The following is a 20,834-nucleotide window of genomic DNA, read 5'->3' as shown; positions in this document are numbered from 1 at the left end:
TTTGGAATTTTTGTATATTTGGATTTTTTTTTTCTTATATTTGGATTTGGTTAGTGTATTTGTTTTTTTTAAATTGATTTAAATTTTGGAAGACGGTTATATTCATTCTATTCTATTCTAATCCAATCAATTTTATTTTATTCTATTTCAGTACTTTCTATTCTAAACTATTCTATTATTTTCTATTCTATTTTAATCTACTGCATTACTCACAATCCGACGTTCCACTGTATTCTGCTCAATTCCAATCTATTTTTTATTTTAATCTTTCCTAATCTATTTTATTCTATTCTAATATGTTCTATTTTATTATACTCTACTCATATATGTAATTCTATGCTATTCTATTCTGTTCTATTTTGTTGTATTTTTTTCTAATCTAATCTATTTTGTTCTATTCTATTCCTTTCCATTCTATTCTTTCTAATCAATTCTATTGTTTTCTATTCCTATCCTAAGTTGTGTTACTATTGTTTTTCATTCATTTGTATACATCCGAATCTCTGAATAACGCAAATTTAGTCAGAATTTCGATAATCGCAATTGTCTAGTACTTTAAAGGCTTTAACAAAGCTTTCTGCTCACAGCGCTTTTATACAAGCCGACAGGGCCGATCCTAGGCAGGGTGCTTTGCACCCAGGCGCCTGCAGAGGTGGGGGGCGCCAAAGTGGCAGAGTTCTCCCCTCCCTCCTTCTCTCCTTGTTTGTGTCCATCCAGAACTAGTGTACTGAGCCTAGGTGTGTGTCCGTCCAGAACTGATGTGTCTCTGACCATCTCCTGTATCGTGTCTGCAGTCTCTGACCGTCTCCTGTATTATGTCTGCAGTCTCTGACCATTTCCTGTATTATGTCTGCAGTCTCTGACCGTCTCCTGTACCATGTCTGCAGTCTCTGACCGTCTCCTGTATTATGTCTGCAGTCTCTGACCGTCTCCTGTATTATGTCTGCAGTCTCTGACCGTCTCCTGTACCATGTCTGCAGTCTCTGACCGTCTCCTGTACCATGTCTGCAGTCTCTGACCGTCTCCTGTACCATGTCTGCAGTCTCTGACCATCTCCTGTATTATGTCTGCAGTCTCTGACCTTCTCCTGTATTATGTCTGCAGTCTCTGACCGTCTCCTGTATTATGTCTGCAGTCTCTGACCTTCTCCTGTATTATGTCTGCAGTCTCTGACCGTCTCCTGTACTATGTCTGCAGTCTCTGACCGTCTCCTGTATTATGTCTGCAGTCTCTGACCTTCTCCTGTATTATGTCTGCAGTCTCTGACCGTCTCCTGTACTATGTCTGCAGTCTCTGACCGTCTCCTGTATCATGTCTGTAGTATGTCTGGAGGTCTTTCTAACAGACTCTCTTACAGAAGCCCTCTCTGTGTCCATCACAGAGGCCCCCCTCCAGGTCCCAATAAAGTTCTCTGCTTCTCTTCCTGTATTTTGTTTATTGTTAAGAGATCATGTAAGGATCCCAGGGTAATGAAGACTTTGTGGGGGAGCATCTCTGTGGTTGAGTCATTGCCATAGAAACATTTGTAAAGGGGAGGAGTTAGTAAAATGACCACGCCCTTGTAGGGGCGCCAGAAATATTTCTGCACCCAGGCGCCTGTGACCCTAGGATCGGCCCAGCAAGCCGAGGCCCCCTCGGGAGGAAACGGACCTTAGTGATTGGTATTTAGTTTTGAAGTGGGTTGCGTTCGATTATCATTCTCGATAATGTGCGGATGTTGGACGGATTTCTATCCCAATCAATCCATAAGAAAGTTGTGTTGTCGTGTCCCGTCAGCTCTGTACATATGAATACAATTAGTTGTGAATCGCGGTGCCTGCTGATCCCAGTCTGGTGATCCCCGTACTTAATCCAGCAGTTGTGTTTTAGTGACGATCAGCACAGCGAAGGGTTAATGCGGCTGTTATTCACATCAGCTGATAAGTGGCTGACCCTCCGCTTGTGGGGAGAAGGGAGGAGAGGCGGCGGCGTGCCCTTGGTTTAAGCTGCATTCATAAGTCACTGGATTTCATGACTTTGGAGGAATTCACCACAATAATGTCCCCGGAGTAGAAGGACAAGGCGACGGATCGGAGGTCGGGTCTCCTGCCGGCGTGGATTAGATTGGAATCTGGAGCTGTGTGGGTTCCACTATGGCCACCATGAAGCCCTGGAGGCGTTTTATGCGGACGTTCAGTTTCTCGCAGGTAAGTCGCCAAAACTCGGCTGATTTTGAAAGCCAACTGTAGTCAGTTGGGAGAGCCAAGCAAGTGGCGCTGAAGATGTGTCATTTAAGGTCCCACCAGACCCTCGGGACAACCTTGCCCAACGCTGTGCCAAGCCTTGCCTTGTATAGGGCCCGATCTCTCCAAAGTACCTTCCAAGTAGCTAGATTCGCGTACCGCGGCGTATCTTTATGCTGGCGTAGCGCATCCCATTTGCACTACGCCGACGTAACTTAGTGAGGCAAGTGCAGTATTCACAAAGCACTTGCGTCCTAACTTACGGCGACGTAGTGTAAATGGGCCGGCGTAAGCGCGCGTAATTCAAAGTAGGCTGTAGTGGGCGTGTTGTATGGTAATAAATTGTGACCTCACGTAAATGACGCGCCTAACGAACGGCGCATGCGCCGTCCGTGAACGGATCCCAGTGCGCATGCTCAAAATCACGTCGCAAATAGTCAATGCTTTCCACGTGAACGTAACCTATGCCCAGCCCCATTCTGAATCGGCTTACGCAAACGACGCAAACGGCGTGAAATTCAACGGCTGTCCCGACGTCCATACTTAACATTGGCTGCGCCATCTTTTTGGTGGTTTATCTTTACGCCTGAAAACGCCTTACGTAAACGGCGTATCTTACTGCAACGGGCGTGCGTACGTTCCTGAATAGGCGTATCTTGCTCATTTGCATATTCTCGGCATAAATCGCCGTACATGCCCCTAGCGGCCAGCGTAAATATGCAGCTAAGATACGACGGCGTAGGAGACTTACGCCGGTCGCATCTTAGCAACAGAGAAGCGTATCTCAATTTGAGCATACGCTTAAAGATACGACGGCGCAGATTCGGACTTACGACGGCGTATCAGTAGAAGTCTTTGTGAATCCGGGCCCTGGACATCATTTTGACTCAACTTCATTTCTGAAAACTCCCCGTTTTTCCCAAAAGTTTCAACTTTCAATTTCCTCGATCCTCCCGTCACGATTAAATGCCGTCTATATCTGATGAATGTGCCCAACAAGTAGGTGCTATCGCCCTCCTAGACCCTCAAGGCTTATTTATAAAGCAGTGAATCTATCATTCGTCAAGCATTCTTCACATACAGTGCGACTTGTCATGCGACCGTTCAAAGTCGCAGGAATGGAACCGTTCAAGTCACTGCAACTCAAGTTGCACTGACTTTGAAACGGGGTCCTGCACTATTTCTGTGCAATTTATTTATGGATTGACATCTGTGAAATGAAGTCGCACAGATGTCAGCTTTAAAGCCACACTGAAGGAGTGCAACTTCAGAGCCACACTGGTTTGAACCAGGGCTTCGGGTTCAAAACGATGGCAGTTGGGGTCAACTGCCATATTCTTAGGGGACACCCTCATACCATAACACACCGACATCCATGGTTTGATAAATATGCCCCTTAGGGTTCACAAATATGGCACATTGTACTTGGGGTTCACATGTACAACACATTTATTATTGGGGGTCAATACATGTTACACCCTAATACCATAACATGCTGATAACCACTGTTTAATAACTATGCTCCTTAAGATTCACAACTATGGCACATTGGCTCTGGGGTTCGCATGTATGGCACATTGGCTCTTGGGGTTCACAACTATGGCACATTGGCTCTTGGGGTTCACAACTATGGCACATTGACTCTTGAGGTTCACAACTGTCACATTGACTCTTGGGGTTCACAACTATGGCACGTTGGCTCTTGGGGTTCACAACTATGGCACATTGACTCTTGGGGTTCACATGTATGGCACATTGACTCTTGGGCTTTACAACTATGGTACATTGACTCTTGAGGTTCACAACTGTCATATTGACTCTTGGGGTTCACAACTATGTCACATTGACTCGTGGGGCTCACATGTATGGCACATTGACTCTTGGGGTTCACAACTATGTCACAGTGGATCTTGGGGTTTACAACTATGGTACATTGACTCTTGGGGTTCACATGTATGGCACATTGACTCTTGAGGTTCACAACTGTCACATTGACTCTTGGGGTTCACAACTTTGGCACATTGACTCTTGGGGTTCACAACTTTGGCACATTGACTCTTGGGGTTCACAACTATGTCACAGTGGATCTTGGGGTTCACAACTGTCACATTGACTTTTGGGGTTCACATGTATGGCACATTGACTCTTGGGGTTTAACATGTATGACACGCTTATTAGTGTGGCTTCCATGAATGTGACACCCTGATATTATAAAACACTTGAGATCCACCGCTTGATAAATATGCCCCTTGGGGTTCACAACTCTGGCACATTGATACTTAGGGTTCACATGTACACCACATTATTGGGGGTCAATACTTGTGACACCCTAATACCATAAAACACTAGTAGCCACTGTTTAATAATTATGCTCCTTCGGATTCACAACTATGGCACTTTGACTCTTGGGGTTCACATGTATGGCACACTTTTTATAGGCAGCCCATGACTATGACACCCTGATACCTTAAAACACTGTCGTCCACTGCTCGAAAAATATGCCTCTTATGTTTCACACCCATGGCACATTGACTCTTGGGGTTCACATGTATGGCACACTTATTATTGTTCAAATCCTAATTGTGCTAATTAACACATCTATTATTTGCTAGCAAACTATTGAGGGATGTGTTTATACTTGTAATAATGTGTATTGTACCTTGTGAGCTTGAAGCCGGAAAGTCTGACCAGGTGGCTAATTAATGTTTAGCAGGGTTTGACAAATTTGCTTGGAATCTGGGAGCCAGCTAAAAAAGTTAGGAGCCAGAAAACGCACCCCCGTCCCACCGAGCTTGCGCGCAGAAGCGAACACATACGTGAGCAGCGCCCGCATATGTAAACAGTGTTCAAACCACACATGTGAGGTATCGCCACGATTGGTAGAGCGAGAGCAATAATTCTAGCCCTAGTCCTTCTCTGTAACTCAAAACATGCAACCTGTAGATTTTTTTAAACGTCGCCTATGAAACTTTTAAAGGGTAAAAGTTTGTCGGCATTCCACGAACGGACGCAATTTTGAAGCGTGACATGTTGGGTATCAATTTACTCGGCTTAACATTATCTTTCATAATATAAAAAAAAATGGGGATAACTTTACTGTTGCCCTATTTTTTTATTAAAGTGTAATTTTTTCCCAAAAAAGTCCGCTTGTAAGACCGCTGCGCAAATACGGCGTGACAGAAAGTATTGCAACGATCGCCATTTTATTATCTAGGGTGTTAGGATAAAAAATATATATGTTTGGGGGTTCTAATTAGAGGGGAGAAGATGGCAGTGAAAAATAGTGAACAATGACATTAGAATTGCTGTTTAACTTGTAATGCTTAACTTGTAATACCAACGGCCACCACCAGATGGCGCCAGCTCACAAAAAAATAAATAAATAAATAATTTTTTATTTATTTTTTGCCCACCTTCCAAGCCAAGTCGCCAGGACACCATTTCTAGTCGCCATGGCGACCTGGCGCCCGGGATTTGTCGAGCCCTGGTTTATAGTATATGTCGGTTGTTGTAATATGATTAGGAGGGGGGGGGGGGTGTCCTCCTGTGGGGTATATATTCTGTGTAAGTTTGTTTAATAAAAGTTCCAGCTTTGCAGCCAAACGAGTCTTGCCTAGTTCTTGGTTGCAATAGGCGGCTATAATATCATATATCTATGTTCAGACTGGAGGAAACGCTATACTGACAGAAGCACTCATGTGGAGTGTGTGAAGGTTCCGTTACACCCCCCAAACCCAGAACCAAGATTCTGTAAGGCCGGAAAATATTTGTAAAATATACACTGGGGCTCTCATACTGAAACTCATGGAGACCCCTGATCTAATGCACCTGTTGTACTTGGCCTGAAATTAACATGCCAAAATACTCCGGGTTTAATGTCACCATAATTATCCCCTTAAAAAATGTTTTGTTACATCGTTTTAATAAGTGCCAAAAAATACAATTTGATCCTGCCAGAAACCAAACGAGCTGATAATTTCCTGTGCTTCTCTGTCTGTGTTACACTCCTCGACCAGTTAGCATTGTTCTCAGCTATCACTGTAGACCAGGGGTGCCAAACTCAAATTCATCGGGGGGCCGCATCAGCAGTTTGGTTGCCCTCATAGGCAACAATGTATCCTGGCCTAGGCCTAGGGCAGCACTTTGCAGGGGGCAGCATGGAAAGAGTCCACGCCGGCTTGCGCTACACTGTTAGTAGCGTCAGTCTTATGGGGCGGACTGGGCTGAGAAGCAAATTAGTCTAGCTCCCCCATAATTTTGGATAGAGTAAGGGAACGTTTTAGCCCCTGTCAGTTTATTTTTTTTTTTACCATCCCTGTCCCATTGCAGAGATTTCCCTTCATTTCCTGCCCCATAGCCAAACAGGAAGTGAGAGTAAATCTATGCAAATTGAGGGAATCCATTGCCCCCGCCCCAGGCCCCTTCAGAACTAGTTTCCCCACTTGAAAATTTCAGGGCGGGTCTTAAACAGCAAGGGGTGTGGCCTTGACAGGAAGGGGTGGGTCATTTTTAAATTAGTGGGTGCACGAGTTTAGTCAGGCCTAGGGCAGCACAAAACCTAAATACACTACTGCTCATAGGGCCGGTTGTATCTGCAATCCACCATAGTGTTCAGTCTGAGCAGGGAGCGCAGGGTTCAGGAGTGCTTTACGTAGGGAGCACAGGGTTCAGGAGTGCACTGCGTAGAAAGGCCAGGGTTCAGGAGTGCACTGCGTAGAAAGGCCAGGGTTCAGGAGTGCGCTGCGTAGAGAGGCCAGGGTTCAGGAGTTCAGGAGTATGCTATGCACAGTGTGCAACAACTGATTTTCACCTGGGTTCTGACCTCACCGCCCCTCTAAGGCTGCAGCCCGCTGGATAAAAGAAAAACATAGCCGTCGGAGCTGTCAGGAACCTTGGACTAAGGAGGAGAGAGCGCGGGAGATGTTCCCTTGGAGACCTAACTGCCGGCTGCGCTCGCGCTCATACAAAGCTGGCGCCGCTGGCGCAACGGAGGAGTTTTACTACTGTTGTCTGGGAGACCCGCCGGTGAGAAAAATTGACAGTGGCGACAAAAAAACATGGCGGACAGGGGCCGCTGTGCGGGCCACATGACAAGGCTTGGCGGGCCGGATTCGGCCCGCGGGCCTTGTGTTTGCCACCTATGCTGTACACCATTAGATGGCACTAATGATCATGATAAATAAGTATATTTTATTCCTGTAATCATCCGCTCCATCTAGTGGCCATATTGTGGTATTTTCCCGATTTCGATTATTCTTCTGAAGGAAGAACATCCGACCTGGAGAGAAAATGGCCTTCAAACATTCTGATTTTGCCAGCATTCGCATTGAACAAATGTACGTGAAGTTTAGCAGGATGAATAGCTCAGCAGATGATTTATAAATAAAACCCCTTTTGTGTCCTGAGGAGCGCAATTTTAAAATCCTCTGACAGTCTCCTATGTTTTGGGACCATATGATATTTCTGCAGGGACTGCTTATGAAACTTCGAAAAGGACCGACAAGTGCGCAGAGCTCTGCGAATGACCTGAATGCGCAACACACCGACAAGACGCAGAGCGGCGAGGAGTAAAGTTAGCCCCGGCAGCGTGAATACCAACACTTGGAGAAGCCGCAGATAATCGGATACAGATCTGACCTCATAAAGACATTAGTGTGTTATTCTAAAACTTCAGTGTGACCAATTAGGACAACGTCACTCTCACAATGTTGGCTTCATATCCATGGAGGAGAAAAATGTGTTTAGTAAATATCCCGTCCGTGTCTAACAAACTTCCCGACATTTTTACCCCCCAAGGGTTTGGAGGACTGTCCCTGGAAAGATCTCTGACTCTAATTACATTCATTAAAAAAATAAAGTGTATAAATGTAACTTCGGACAACGATGGTTCATGGTGGGATAGAGGCCATGGAGCAAAACCCCCATTAGGTTTATATTGCTTTATATGCGACAAGCAGTAAGGACACCACGCCAACGGTTATACACGTAGATAGGAGAGCCAACGCGTTTTTGGAGACACTTCATCAGGGCTTGTATACACCGATTAGCTACAACATTATGACCACACACCATAGAGACATTTTGTCACGGTCAGGCTCGAAGACCAGTTGCTATAGCAGTTAGGTACACAGGCAGTCACCCTGGCAGAGGACACAGACTCATCTGAGGTGCGGAATCTAAGTACTAACCAGTGTTTACCAGAGCTCCTGATGGTGGAGATGGATTTAGCTGCGTGTTTGTACCAGGTCGTGGTCCTCTGGATCACCTCCCACCAGGGTGTGAGCAAGTTGGGGTCCAGTAGTGAACGAGCAGATAAGGATCAGACGGCGGCGTGGTCAGTAAACAAGCCCAAAAGTTTGGTATCGAGTAGTTGCAGGTTGGTATCAGACAGTAGAGTAGTCGAGGAACAAGCCAAGGGTCAATAACGAGTGGTAGCAAAATACAGACGGCAGCAGGGAAGACACTGGCTGAGAAACCATAATAACCTGGCTAAGAGGAAGTGCAGAGACAAGGCTTGTATAGGAAGTTCATGGGAGGAGCAAGAAGTTCAAGGTTCAACAGCATTCAAGACACAAGGCAGGGTTGTCCAATGGATCGGGCAGGGTTGTCCAATGGATCGGGCAGGGTTGTCCAATGGATCGGGCAGGGTTGTCCAATGGATCGGGCAGGGTTGTCCAATGGATCGGGCAGGGTTGTCCAATGGATCGGGCAGGGTTGTCCAATAGATCCGGGCAGGGTTATCCAATGGATCGGGCAGGGTTGTCCAATGGATCAGGCAGATCAGGCAGGGAGCTGTCCAGCATCCCAGATACAATATGGCCCCCCCCATAATCCATACCAGTGGTACTGTGGTTTGGTACCATTCCACTGGCGTATGCAATTTTAAAGCAAAACATGCTTGGTATTTATTTGCTCTGTGTAACATCATCTTTTATATTTTACCAAACAAATAGGTATTATATTGTGTTTTTGTGCATTAAAATTCAATAAAGTGTGTTTTTTCCCCCCAAGAAATTTAAACAAATCTCTGCACAAATACTGTGCGACATAAAAATATGCTACTCCCACCATTTTGGTCTCTAGCCACTTAAGCCCCGGACCATTTGGCTGACCAAAGACCAGGCCATTTTATGCGATTCAGCACTACGTCGCATTAACTGACAATGGCGCGGTCGTGCGACGTGGCTCCCAAACAAAATTTACGTCCTTTTTTTCCCACAAATAGAGCTTTCTTTTGGTGGTATTTTGATCACCTCTGCGGTTTTATTTTTTTGCGCTTTAAACAAAAAAAGAGCGACAATTTTGAAAAAAAAGCAATATTTTGTACTTTTTTTGCTATAATAAATATGCCCCAGTTTAGGCCGATACGTATTCTTCTACATATTTTTGGTAAAAATTGCAATAAGCGTTTATTGATTGGTTTGCACAAAGGTTATAGCTTCTACAAAATAGGGAATAGATTTATGGCATTTTTATTAACAATTTTTATTTTTTACTAGTAATGGCGTCGATCTGCGATTTTTTTTTTTATCATGACTGCGACTTTATGGTGGACACATCGGACACCTTTGACAAATTTTTGGGGCCATTGTCATTTATAAAGCGATCAGTGCTATAAAAATGCACTGATTACTCTGTAAATGACACTGGCAGTGAAGGGGTTAACTACTAGGTGGCGCTGAAGGGGTTAAGTGTGTCCTTGGGAGTGATTCTAACTGTTAGGGGGAGGAGCTACCAGTGACACATCACTGATCACTGTTCCCGATCACGGGGGAACAGTAGATCGGTGACATGTCACTAGGCAGAACAGGGGAATGCCTTGTTTACAAAGGTATCCCCCTGTTCTGCCTTCGCCGACCGCAATCGCGGGCCACCCAGGATTATTGAGTTACCGGGAACCGCAAGCTCACTCACAAGCCATGCGGGCGTGCGCCCGCAGCCTGCTGGGTGGCAAATTTAAAGGGACGTACAGGTGCGCCCATTTGCCTGCCCGTGCCATTGTTTAGACGTATATATGCATGTGGCGGTCGCTATGTGGCTAGGGCCTCTGCTTAAAAAAGAAATAAACTGCCCCGGACCGGAAGTGGTTAATACAGGGTGGAGCTATGCAATAACTAATCAGTTTAGTGAAGGGAGAACTGCAGAAGACACAATGACCCCAATTTATCAAAGTTCAAGCCTAATGCACCTTCACGTGCCCTTAAGACATGCTTACTTGGCCTCTCAGTCAATATTATTGTATGTTATTTTAGCATGCCTAAGGCCATTATTAGCACTCTTACGGTGCCATTGCAGCTTGACAAGTCCGGGCCAACAGCTTTATTTGCTGTTGTTAACTGCATTTTGTACAATACTCTTTGCCTTAGTGAATAAGGATGCACCTTCTGATATCTTTTTTTTTTTTTCATAGGGTTCCACCAAGTCCTCCAGGAGTACGCAATCCCGCCGCAGGCCATCAAGGTGAGATTTGGAGCTGCATGCAACATTATTGCTCCTTAAACCAGTAAATTAAATGTTCCTGTTGCTATGATGGTGCTAGGAGATCATCCTGTGGAGGTGTTGGGTGTGACAAGCCTGACTGTCGTTCAGTAAATTCAACAAACTACGACCTAACCTCTTTACCCCCCCCCCCCCCCCCATTAAATATCTTGTAGCTGGATGGTAAAGCCATAGCTTCCAACTTTTCCTGATTTCGAGGGACTGTCCCTCTGTCCCTCATTTCTCCACATTTGTCCCTCATTTTGGTCTGATCTATAGAGTTGTATATAAAATGCACTTTTTATCTATCGAAAGGTGTTTTCCAGCCCTAAACCTTTCATCTGATTTCTAAATTGCTGCATTTGTAAATTCCACAAGCCAATATAAAGGAATAGTGGTGGTAAAAAAAATTTGTACAATTCTCCTTTAAGGGGGCGTGGTCAGGGGTGTGTCTTATGCCTGCATATTTTTGCTGATAGGTGTCCCTCATTCCCGTCTCAAAAAGTTGGGAGGTATGGTTAAAGCTGAAATCCAGAGGGATATAAAAGACAAATCAAAGCCCATTGGAAGATTTACTCTTATCTCTTGCTCTGGTGACAACTGTAAAAGTTTGGATTTTTCATCAGTCTTTGTACTGATGACGGTGGTCACCAGGAAAGACAGAGAGGGTGTCCCCAGCGGGGAACTATCAGTAATAAAAACCCAACAGCAGTTGTCTTCCTTCTCTACCCTGTCCAGAAAGACAAAAAATGTACTGGCTATACTTGCCCTTTGCTGTCTGCTGCTAGATCAGCCATTCTAACCAGGGTTCCTCTAAAGCAGTGGTTCTTAACCTGAGGGTCGGTACCCCCTTGGGGGTCGAATGAGGATTTGCCAGGGGTCACCGAATCCTGGGCTGTTGCTGAAGCCTGCACCCCTCTACCAGCCTTTTTGCAGCCTCCCAGCTGGGCTGTCCCTAGAGCCTTTGGCTGCCCAGCTGGGCTGTCCCTGGAGCCTTTGGCTGCCCAGCTGGGCTGTCCCTGGATCCTTTGGCTGCCCAGCTGGGCTGTCCCTGGAGCCTTTGGCTGCCCAGCTGGGCTGTTCCTGGAGCCCACGGCCACCCGCTCAGCCTCTTCCTAGCCGCCCATTCTGTTCTCAGCATGGCTGTGGGGCAGAGACTAGAGGTCAGCTGACTGGCGAGAGATGTGAAGTTGGAGGGGCTGGAGGAGACCATATCTTTAGGGTTTCCATCTGTCCAGGAGTTACCTGGACAGTTCGGGTTTGGAATAATTTGTCCGGGTTTCAGACTGCCTGAAACCCAGACACATTATTTAGACCAGACTATGGCTTCCCAGCAGGGTTGCTGGCTGCTAGCTGTTTTTTCACACTGCCCAAAGCCAGCACTATTAACCCCCCCCCCCCAAACACACACACATAGACAGAAGAGGAGAGAGGGCTCACCACCCATCCCTGTCTGTGACTGAAGTCTCCCCTTTTCTCTCCTGCCTCTGAGTAAGTACACTAAGGTAAATTGGGGTTCTCAGAGCTCCTCTTTACACCAGAGACCACAATATTTCCTCTTACATCAGAGTTTTCTCCATAAATCAGTTCCCAGTGTTCCCCCTTAAATCAGGGTTCCCAGAGCATCCCTTATGTTAGAGGCCCCAGAGTTCTCCATACATCAGAGTCCGCAGCGTCCCTCCTTCCAGTGAAACGTCAAAAATAAAAGTTTGCCCTTGGGACTTTGAGTGAGGTGAGCACTATGAAGCCAATAAAAATAACAGGAATAATTACAGTATCATATTTTATTGGCCTCATAGTGCTCACCTCACTCAAAGTCCCAAGGGCGAACTTTTCTTTTTGACGTAAAACGTAGGGATGGAGGTGTGTCTCTGGTGACACCAGACCCTTATTTATGTTTTCTCTTTCCAGTGAAAGGGAACTCTGTGGACTCTGATGTAAAGGGGGACTCTTGTTATTAACTTCATATGATTAGAAATGTTACTTAATAGCAAAATATATGTAGAGTTTATAAAAAAAAAAAAAAGTAAAGTGTTTGGGTTTGACTTGAAAAAAAGGTGGCAACCCTCCCCTATCTCCTGATTTCAGCATAGGTGTCACTGCTATGAGACACCTCAAAGTCGGAGACGCAGTGAAGCCGGAGACACAGTGAGTAACGCTGCCTGTGATTATAGTTGTCATTTAAAGTCCCCACTACAGTTCTCAGATCAGGAGATGACCTTGATCTGGAGCACCCAAGTTGGCTGATCAGAACTCCCCCCAACATTGCCACTCATCCCATCCCCCCCCCCCCCACACCAGCACTGCCACTCATCCCATCACCCCACCAAGAAGTAGAGCTGCACGATTCTGGCTAAAATGAGAATCGCTATTTTTTTGCTTAGAAGATCGCTCACGATTCTCACGGCGTAACATCATCTTTTCACATTAAATCCAAAAGAATTGTGCTAACTTTACTGTTTCTTTTTATTCATTGAAGTGTATTTTTTCCCAAAACATTGCATTTGAAAGACCGCTGGGCAAATACAGTGTGACATACAATATTGCAGCAATTGCCATTTTATTCATGTGCTGGTCGGAGCAAAGGGAATATTTCTTCAGCATGCCTATTCAGCTCCGCTCGCATGTTCTTCTGCCTTGGCTCAAGTCCCGACCAGCCGCCCATCTGCTTATCTCCTTGCCTTCCCTGGCGGAGTGATCTTCCTCCGCTCACCACCCAGTAGTAGCCGGGGCCCGGAGAGTAAGACTTGACAGGCTGCGAGGCGGGCGGCGGCGCAGGCAACGGGCAGAGAGTCGCTGATTGCCGCCACTACTAGTAAAAAAAAAAATATGTCCCTGGATTTCATTTTAAAAAATCTGGTCACCTTACTGTAAGGCGGCGTACACACGGTTGAACATGTCCGCTGAAACTGGTCCGTGGACCAGTTTCCGCGGACATGTCCGACCGTGTGTACGGCCTAGCGGACAGGTTTCCAGCGGACAAAAGTTTCTTAGCATGCTAAAAAACTTGTCCGCTGGAAACATGTCCGTCGGACATGTCCGATGGTTAGTCCCCCGCATGCGTCGAATTGATTTGACGCATGCGTGGAAGCATTGCACTTCCGTGTTTGAGAACGTCGGTGTCTTCTACGTCACCGCGTTATCTGTCCTTGGGGATTTTGATCTGATGGTGTGTACACACATCAGACCAAAAGCTCCCAGGAGACATGTCCGATGAAAACGGTCCGCGGACCGTTTTCATCGGACATGTCTCCTCGTGTGTATGGGGCCTTAGTATGCATTCCACCCATTAGCCTCCAATGTAAGGAGTATTCTCCCCACTGATCACCAATGTAAGGAGTTTTCTCCCCACTGATCGCCAATGTAAGGAGTATTCTCCCCACTGACCGCCAATGTAAGGAGCATTTTTCCCACTGACCACCAATATAAGGAGCATTCTTCCCACTGATCACCAATGTAAGGAGCATTCTTCTCACTGACCGCCAATGTAAGGAGCATTTTTCCCCGCTGATCACCAATATAAGGAGCATTCTTCCCACTGATCACCAATGTAAGGAGCATTTTTCCCCGCTGATCACCAATATAAGGAGCATTATTTTATGGGTTCCTCTAGTGTAGTGAAGTTGAGAAAGGCCACTCTAGATGAACTAGTTGCCTTTATATAAATTCCTGATTTAGATTTTTGGATCATTCAGTGCAAGTTAGCCTGTTTGCTGGAGAATGTCAGACACTTTTTTTTTCTAGCACTTCCTTGTTCAATATACAGAAGGTCAGAAATGTAGTGTCCTGGCTGCTGTGTCGGTACACAGGGTGAGGCCGCTCACATACCTCCTTCCCCCATGTGATCCTCTAGAATCCAGCATGGAAATTTCCTGAGTACAGACAGAACTCGAGAGAGAAGGAAGCCCATTTATACGACCAGCACATGTGATTCCCATATCACGCTCTTGATTGTTTTTCTGTGGAAAGTGGCGTGTTTATGGGGATGTTTTGGGATTCAGACAGGATGGGAACATTCACATGAAACATGTCACCCTTAAAGTGAACTTGGGTGGGGAGCTCCAGATTGCTGACTTGTTGTTGAAGAGGCAACCTCTGGGGCTGTCATACCGATCCTGATTGAGTCCATGACCTGAAACAAGCTTGCAGCAGAGGGCCGAAATTTTGTGGCTTGTTTCAGGTCAGTTGACCTTCTGTGTTGGATAGTTCTCAGATGGATATTCCGAGCAAATACTTGGCAGACCTGATGTCCAGAGTCCAAGGTTCTAGACCTCACTGATGGGCAGGGGAAAGAGAGTCCAGATTCCATTCATGTTAATGGAGCAATGATGGACAATAGAAGGGGTAACAGACCGATAGGCAAGACCAACTGGGTACAAACACAGTCAGAACTATACATAAATAATAATCTAATACATAAACAGTCAAAGACAGACCTCTATCCAGAAAATAAGCAAACAAATTTGATGTTTAGGCAAATGCTCGAAGCACTGACTTGTAGTTGGGGTGCAGCGTGGTGCAGCGGCAATAACACACACAGGCCTAGCATGATGAAAGAACTTGAAATAATGAAATAATGCAGACAGTTCACAAAAAACTTAGTGGGAAGGCAACCCAACTGTGAACACTCACGGGTCCAACAGTATGTAGAGAGCAGGATTCGGCTAAACTGACAGCGCCTGTTGAGAGGGGCAGAATGCAGCCCGGCCATCTTGTGCCCAAGCAGGAAGATGTCCAGATAAGTTGCAATTCCTGCACTTTCCCTCCTTGTCAGGAACCTTTCCCTGTCGCTAGTCCTGTCCCTACCAGGTGAGGTACCTGTCCCTACTCTACCAAATTGCAAAATGTGCGCTGAGCTTTAGAGCCAGGGCCTCAAATGGGCTCTGCATGGCCCAAGATGGCTGCCAGGATCACATGGGGCAGCAGCATCCATTTGGATAGCTTCCCCAGTGACCCAGGAAACCATAGACTTGCCTTGACCTCCTCTCAAACTGCAGTGCCACCTGCCATAGAGAAAGTAGGCTGCACCTGCCTACAGGCCTCCCTTTAAAGTCCATTATTTAGTTCAGGTATGCAATGTAAAGACCTGAGCTGCAGTGTTCAGTATTGGTCAAAGGTTCAAAAATGATCATTATACATGGAGCTGGTACCTTCAAAAATACATCAGCAAGGGCAAGTCCCCTTTCTATCAAAGGTTCACCTTATGGTGCCTACCACAATGAACATTTGCTCGCTGTGGGAATGCAGGCTTTTTAAGAGCATTGCCACCCCAAGCCCCCAGTTGTTTGCAGTCAAATAACACCGCAAGGATTGCACGTGCATCATTGCTTTACAAATCTTTTTACAGGTAAAACCATCCCTATTTTAGATGTTTCGGCCCTGTATTTTGTCTCCTGGAGTTTCATGTGGCTTGTTCTGTCTACCGTTACAGGAGTTTTAGCTTTATTCACACCATGGAGGACAGCTGTGAACTCGACCTCACCTACATCACCGAGCGGATCATCTCCGTCACATATTCCCCGGGGACGGAGGAGGCCACCTTCTGTAGGAACCTTAAGGAGGTGGCACATATGCTGAAGTCCAAACATGGAGACAATTATCTGGTGAGCAAAAAGAAGTTCCACGTTTCTCATTGTAACTCTCTTGCTCTCATTGTAGACCTCTGACATCCATGTAGAACTGAGTACCTTGTCCAACCGTCAACTGTAACCTTTCTCTGTTTATGGTTTTAGATCTTTAATTTGTCTGAGAGTAGACATGATATCAACAAACTCCATTCCAAGGTAAGATTTACAAAAAAAAATGTTTTATTTGTGTTTCCCAAGAGTTCTGATCGAATTTGGCCTTGTAGAGAACATGATGTGATAGACTGTGACCTAATGGAATCCATTCTTTGGCAGCATGTGTGGTCCTGACCTCTGGTAAAAATGAGGAATGGGGGAGGATACGTTTTGGCATGATAAGATTTTGTTGTATTTATGTTGAGGTAAAATGAGCTCTAGTAGAAGCCATGTTTTGGTAAAATGAGGCCAAATAAAAGACATACTTCGGTAAAATGACGTTGCATGGAAGCCATGCTGTGGTAGAATGAGTCCTGATAGAAGCCAAATTGTGGTATATATTATCAGGCCTTATGGTAGCGATGTAGTAGTAAATTGAGACCTTATATTGGGCATTTGTTAGTAGATTTAGGCCTGATAGAAGCCATGTTGTAGAATGATACAGAATAGAAGCCGTTGGTGTCGTATGAGGTCTAATAGAAAACCATGTTGTGAAAGAATGAACCCTGATGAAAGCCATGTTATGGCATATTAAGACCCTATAGAAGTCTTGTTGTAGTGGATTGAGGCTTGGTAAAAGCCATGCTCTGGTAAAATGAGGCCTTAGAGAAGCCATGTTCTGATAGAATGACATGCTATAGAATCATGTTTTGCTAGAATGAGTCCTGATAGAAGTCATATTGTGGCAGAATAAGGCCTTCTAGTAGTAGTAGTAGATCGGGGCCTTATAGTAGTCATATGTTAGTAGATTGAGGCCTAATAGAAGTCATATTGTGTTAAAATTAGGTCCAGTAGAAGCAATGTTGTGGCACATTCACGCCTTATGGAAAGAAGTCATTTGGTAGTAGATTGAGTCCTAGTAGAAGCCATGTTTTGGTACAATGAGGCATTATAGAAACCACGTTGTGGTAGGGCAAGGCCTAATGGAAGCCATGTTGTGGTAGAATGTCATCTTATAGAAGCCATGTTTGGGTAGAATGAGGTATTTTACAAGGCATGTTGTGGCTGATTGACTTCTAAGGCCTCATGTACACTGTTGCTCCTCAATGTGCATTTAGGAGCTTTTGGTGTGTTTTTGCCAAAGCCCCTGAATTCAGCTCAATAAAAGCCTATGTTTCCATGTACGCATAGGCTTTTATCAGCGTTTAGGAGCAGCAGAGTTTAGGGGCAGTTAAACATCCCTCTCCTGAATGCAGAAGACACTTGTCCAGGAGAGGAATTTTGTGAAAAAAAATGAAATGCAGCAAAATCGATGCAAAAACACGGTACCACTTTTTTTTACGCATTTAGCATTTTTCTGCTGCCAGGAGAGTTATGTTTAGGGGTGGCCAGTGTACATGTAGCCTTACAGAAGTCATGTTGTAGTAGACTGAGGCTTGGTAGAAGCCGTGTCTTGGTAGAACGCCACCTTTATAGAAGTCATGTTGTGCTATACTAAGTCCTGATAAAACCTATATTGCGGCTTAGTAGTAGATTGAGCCCTTATAGTAGTCATGTGTTAGTAGAGTGTGCCCTGATAGAAGCCATGTTGTGATAGAACGGGTTCCTACTGTATAGAAGCCATGTTGTAGTTGAATGTTGTGGCAGATTAAGGCCTTATAAAAAGTAATTTTGTAGTTTGATTGAGGACTGATATAAGCCATATTTTGGTAGAATGAGGTCTTATAGAAACTATGTTCTGCTGGAACGAGGTCCAATAGAAGCCATATTGTGGTAGAATGAGGTCTTATAGAAGCCATATTGTGGTAGAATGAGTCCTGATAAGTGAGCCCTGATAGAAGCCATGTTGTGGTAGAATGAGTCCTGATAAGTGCCATATTGTGGCATAATAGTAATGTAGTAGTAGATTGAGGCCTTATAGTAGTCGTGTGTTAGTAGATTGAGCCCTGATAGAAGCCATGTTATGGTAGAATGAGGCCTAATAAAAGCTATGTTGTGGTAGAATTAGTTCCTACTGTATAGAAGCCATGTTGTAGTAGAGTGGGGCCTGATAGAAGCCATGTTTTGGTAGAAAGAGGTCCTATCTAAGCCATGTTGTGGTAGAATGAGGTATTTTAAAAGCCATGTTGTAGCAGACTGAGGCCTTACAGAAGGCATGTTGTAGTAGATTGAAGCCTGGTAGAAGCCATGTTTTTGAAGAATGAGGTCTTGTAGAAGCCATGTTGTAGCAGACTGAGGCCCTACAGAAGTCATGTTGTAGAAGACTGAGGCTTGGTAGAAGCCGTGTCTTGGTAGAACGTCACCTTTATAGAAGTCATGTTGTGCTAGAATAAGTCCTGATAAAAGCCATATTGTGGCATAGTAGTAATGTAGTAGTAGATTGAGGCCTTATAGTAGTGATGTGTTGGTAGATTGTGCCCTGATAGAAGCCATGTTGTAGTATAATGAAGCCTAATAAAAGCTATGTTGTGGTAGAATGGGTTACTACTGTATAGAAGCCATGTTGTAGTAGAGTGAGGCCTGAAAGAAACCATATTTTGGTAGAATGAGGTCTTATCTAAGCCATGTTGTGGTCGAACGCAGCCCAATAGAATAGGGTGACCAGACATCCCCAGTTTCAGGGGACAGTCCCCTGATTGAGGACACTGTCCCCGGGCCAAGTCTGTCCCTGGTTTTGTCCCCAGATTGGATTTAATAGGGGGCAGGGGCAATTTCAAAGACAATCAGTGCAGAATTAAAATAAAAAAAAATTTAATTACACACCCCCGCTCCGCCGTGCATACTAGCATAGGGGGTGTATTTTTCCCATTATCTGTGCCCCCTTTCTGATGATCATGTGCTGGTCGGAGCGGAGGAAATATTTCTTCAGTTTCAGGCGCATGCCCATTCAGCTCCGCTCGCATGTTCTTCTGCCTTGGCTCAAATCCTGGCCAGCCACCTGCCTATCTCATTGCCTTCGCTGGTGGAGTGATCTTCCTTCGCTCCCCATCCAGTAGTAGCCGGGCCCAAAGAGTAATGCCGCGTACACACCATCACTTTATGTGATGAAAGAAAACGACACTTTCTGTGAAGTAAAAAATGACGTTTTTGAAACTTCAATTTTCAAAGACGAAGTTGCCTACACACCATCGTTTTCTCACAATGATCTTGCAAAGTGAGGTTACGTTCCACCACGTTTTTCCATTGAAGCTCGCTTCATAAGTAGCTTCTGGGCATGCGCGGATGAAAAAACGTCTTAGAAAACGACGTTTTTTGCTACACACGGTCAATTTCTGTGAAGTAAAAAGTACACTTTTGAAAAACGACACATAAAATTGAAGCATGCTTCAATTTTTTTTGGTCGTTTTTTACAAGACATAAAACGACGTTTTCCCCCACACACAGTCAATTAAAGTGACGTTTTTAAAAACGTCATTTTTTTTCATCACATAAAGTGATGGTGTGTACGCGGCATAAGACTTGAGAGGCTGTAAGGCGGGCAGCGAGTCGCTGATTGTTGCCATTACTAGTAAAGAAAATATGTCCCCGGATTTCATTTTAAAAATCTGGTCACCTTACAATAGAAGCCATGTTGTGGTAGAATGAGCTCTTTTAAAAGCCATATTGTAGCAGACTGAGGCCTTACAGAAGTCATGTTGTAGTAGATTGAAGCCTGGTAGAAGCCATGTTTTAGAAGAATGAGGTCTTATAGAAGCCATGTTTTAGAAGAATGAGGTCTTATAGAAGCCATGTTGTGGCAGAATAAGGCCTTAAAAAACAATGTTCTGGTATAAATGGCTTTATAGAAGACATGCTAAGGCAGAGTAAGGCCTTATAGAAGCCATGTTGGGGTATAACAACCATGTTGATATTGAAGACCTTATAGAAGTCATGTTGTGGTAGAATTAGGCTTATAGAATGCAATGAGAAAAAGAAGGCCAAGAGAAGACATGTTGTTGTGATAGAAAGAAGTCTGGAGGACCATATTGGTATAGTGGCGTCAACCTTCATGGAACCCAGAAAGTGATGACATGAGACTGATTAAAAACTGTATTGTGATAGTATGAGGTCCTGCTAGAGTTCATTCTATGAAGAAGACTTGCTGGCTCTGCTGAGCTAGAATGAGGCCTAAATGTTGTGACTTGATGAGTCTCAGTGGAATCCATATTGTGAAATTTGGTGTGGTGGGACCAAGATTGGTTTAAGAAGCAGCTTACAGCCCTACAATTTTTGAGGAACTACAAGTCCCGTCAAGCCCTTCCACCCACCATTGTCAGGGCATTCTGGTATTTAAAGTTTTTCTACGGCTGGAAGGATGCAAGCGGCCAATAGCTGGTTTATTAGAGTTGTGTGAGTTGACATGAACTGACATACAGCACAGAGCCGTCAAGGAGTCTACTCATTAAATAAGAACATTGAGATGTATGGCTGCGGT

At 44.9% G+C, this 20,834-nt stretch overlaps 1 protein-coding gene across 8 annotated transcripts in view; it reads left to right on the top strand.

The window, feature by feature from the left end:
• TNS1 (tensin 1) overlaps positions 1-20,834 on the top strand; it is a 506,243-nt gene that overhangs the window by 303,283 nt on the left and 182,126 nt on the right. For 7 of the 8 annotated variants that reach the window (XM_040358202.1, XM_040358200.1, XM_040358205.1 and 4 more), the window contains 3 exons: positions 10,633-10,682; positions 16,132-16,303; positions 16,433-16,483. In XM_040358202.1, the coding sequence (XP_040214136.1) occupies positions 10,633-10,682; positions 16,132-16,303; positions 16,433-16,483 (273 nt within the window). Of the gene's footprint in view, positions 1-10,632; positions 10,683-12,812; positions 12,849-16,131; positions 16,304-16,432; positions 16,484-20,834 lie in introns of those variants that run through there. The other variant, XM_040358207.1, reaches the window with a different exon arrangement.

This window comes from Rana temporaria, chromosome 6 (genome assembly GCF_905171775.1).
Source record: "Rana temporaria chromosome 6, aRanTem1.1, whole genome shotgun sequence".
NCBI classification, from domain to species: Eukaryota; Metazoa; Chordata; class Amphibia; order Anura; family Ranidae; genus Rana; species Rana temporaria.
The sequence above is the reverse complement of the archived record's forward strand: the minus strand, read 5'-3'. Positions and strand labels throughout refer to the sequence as shown.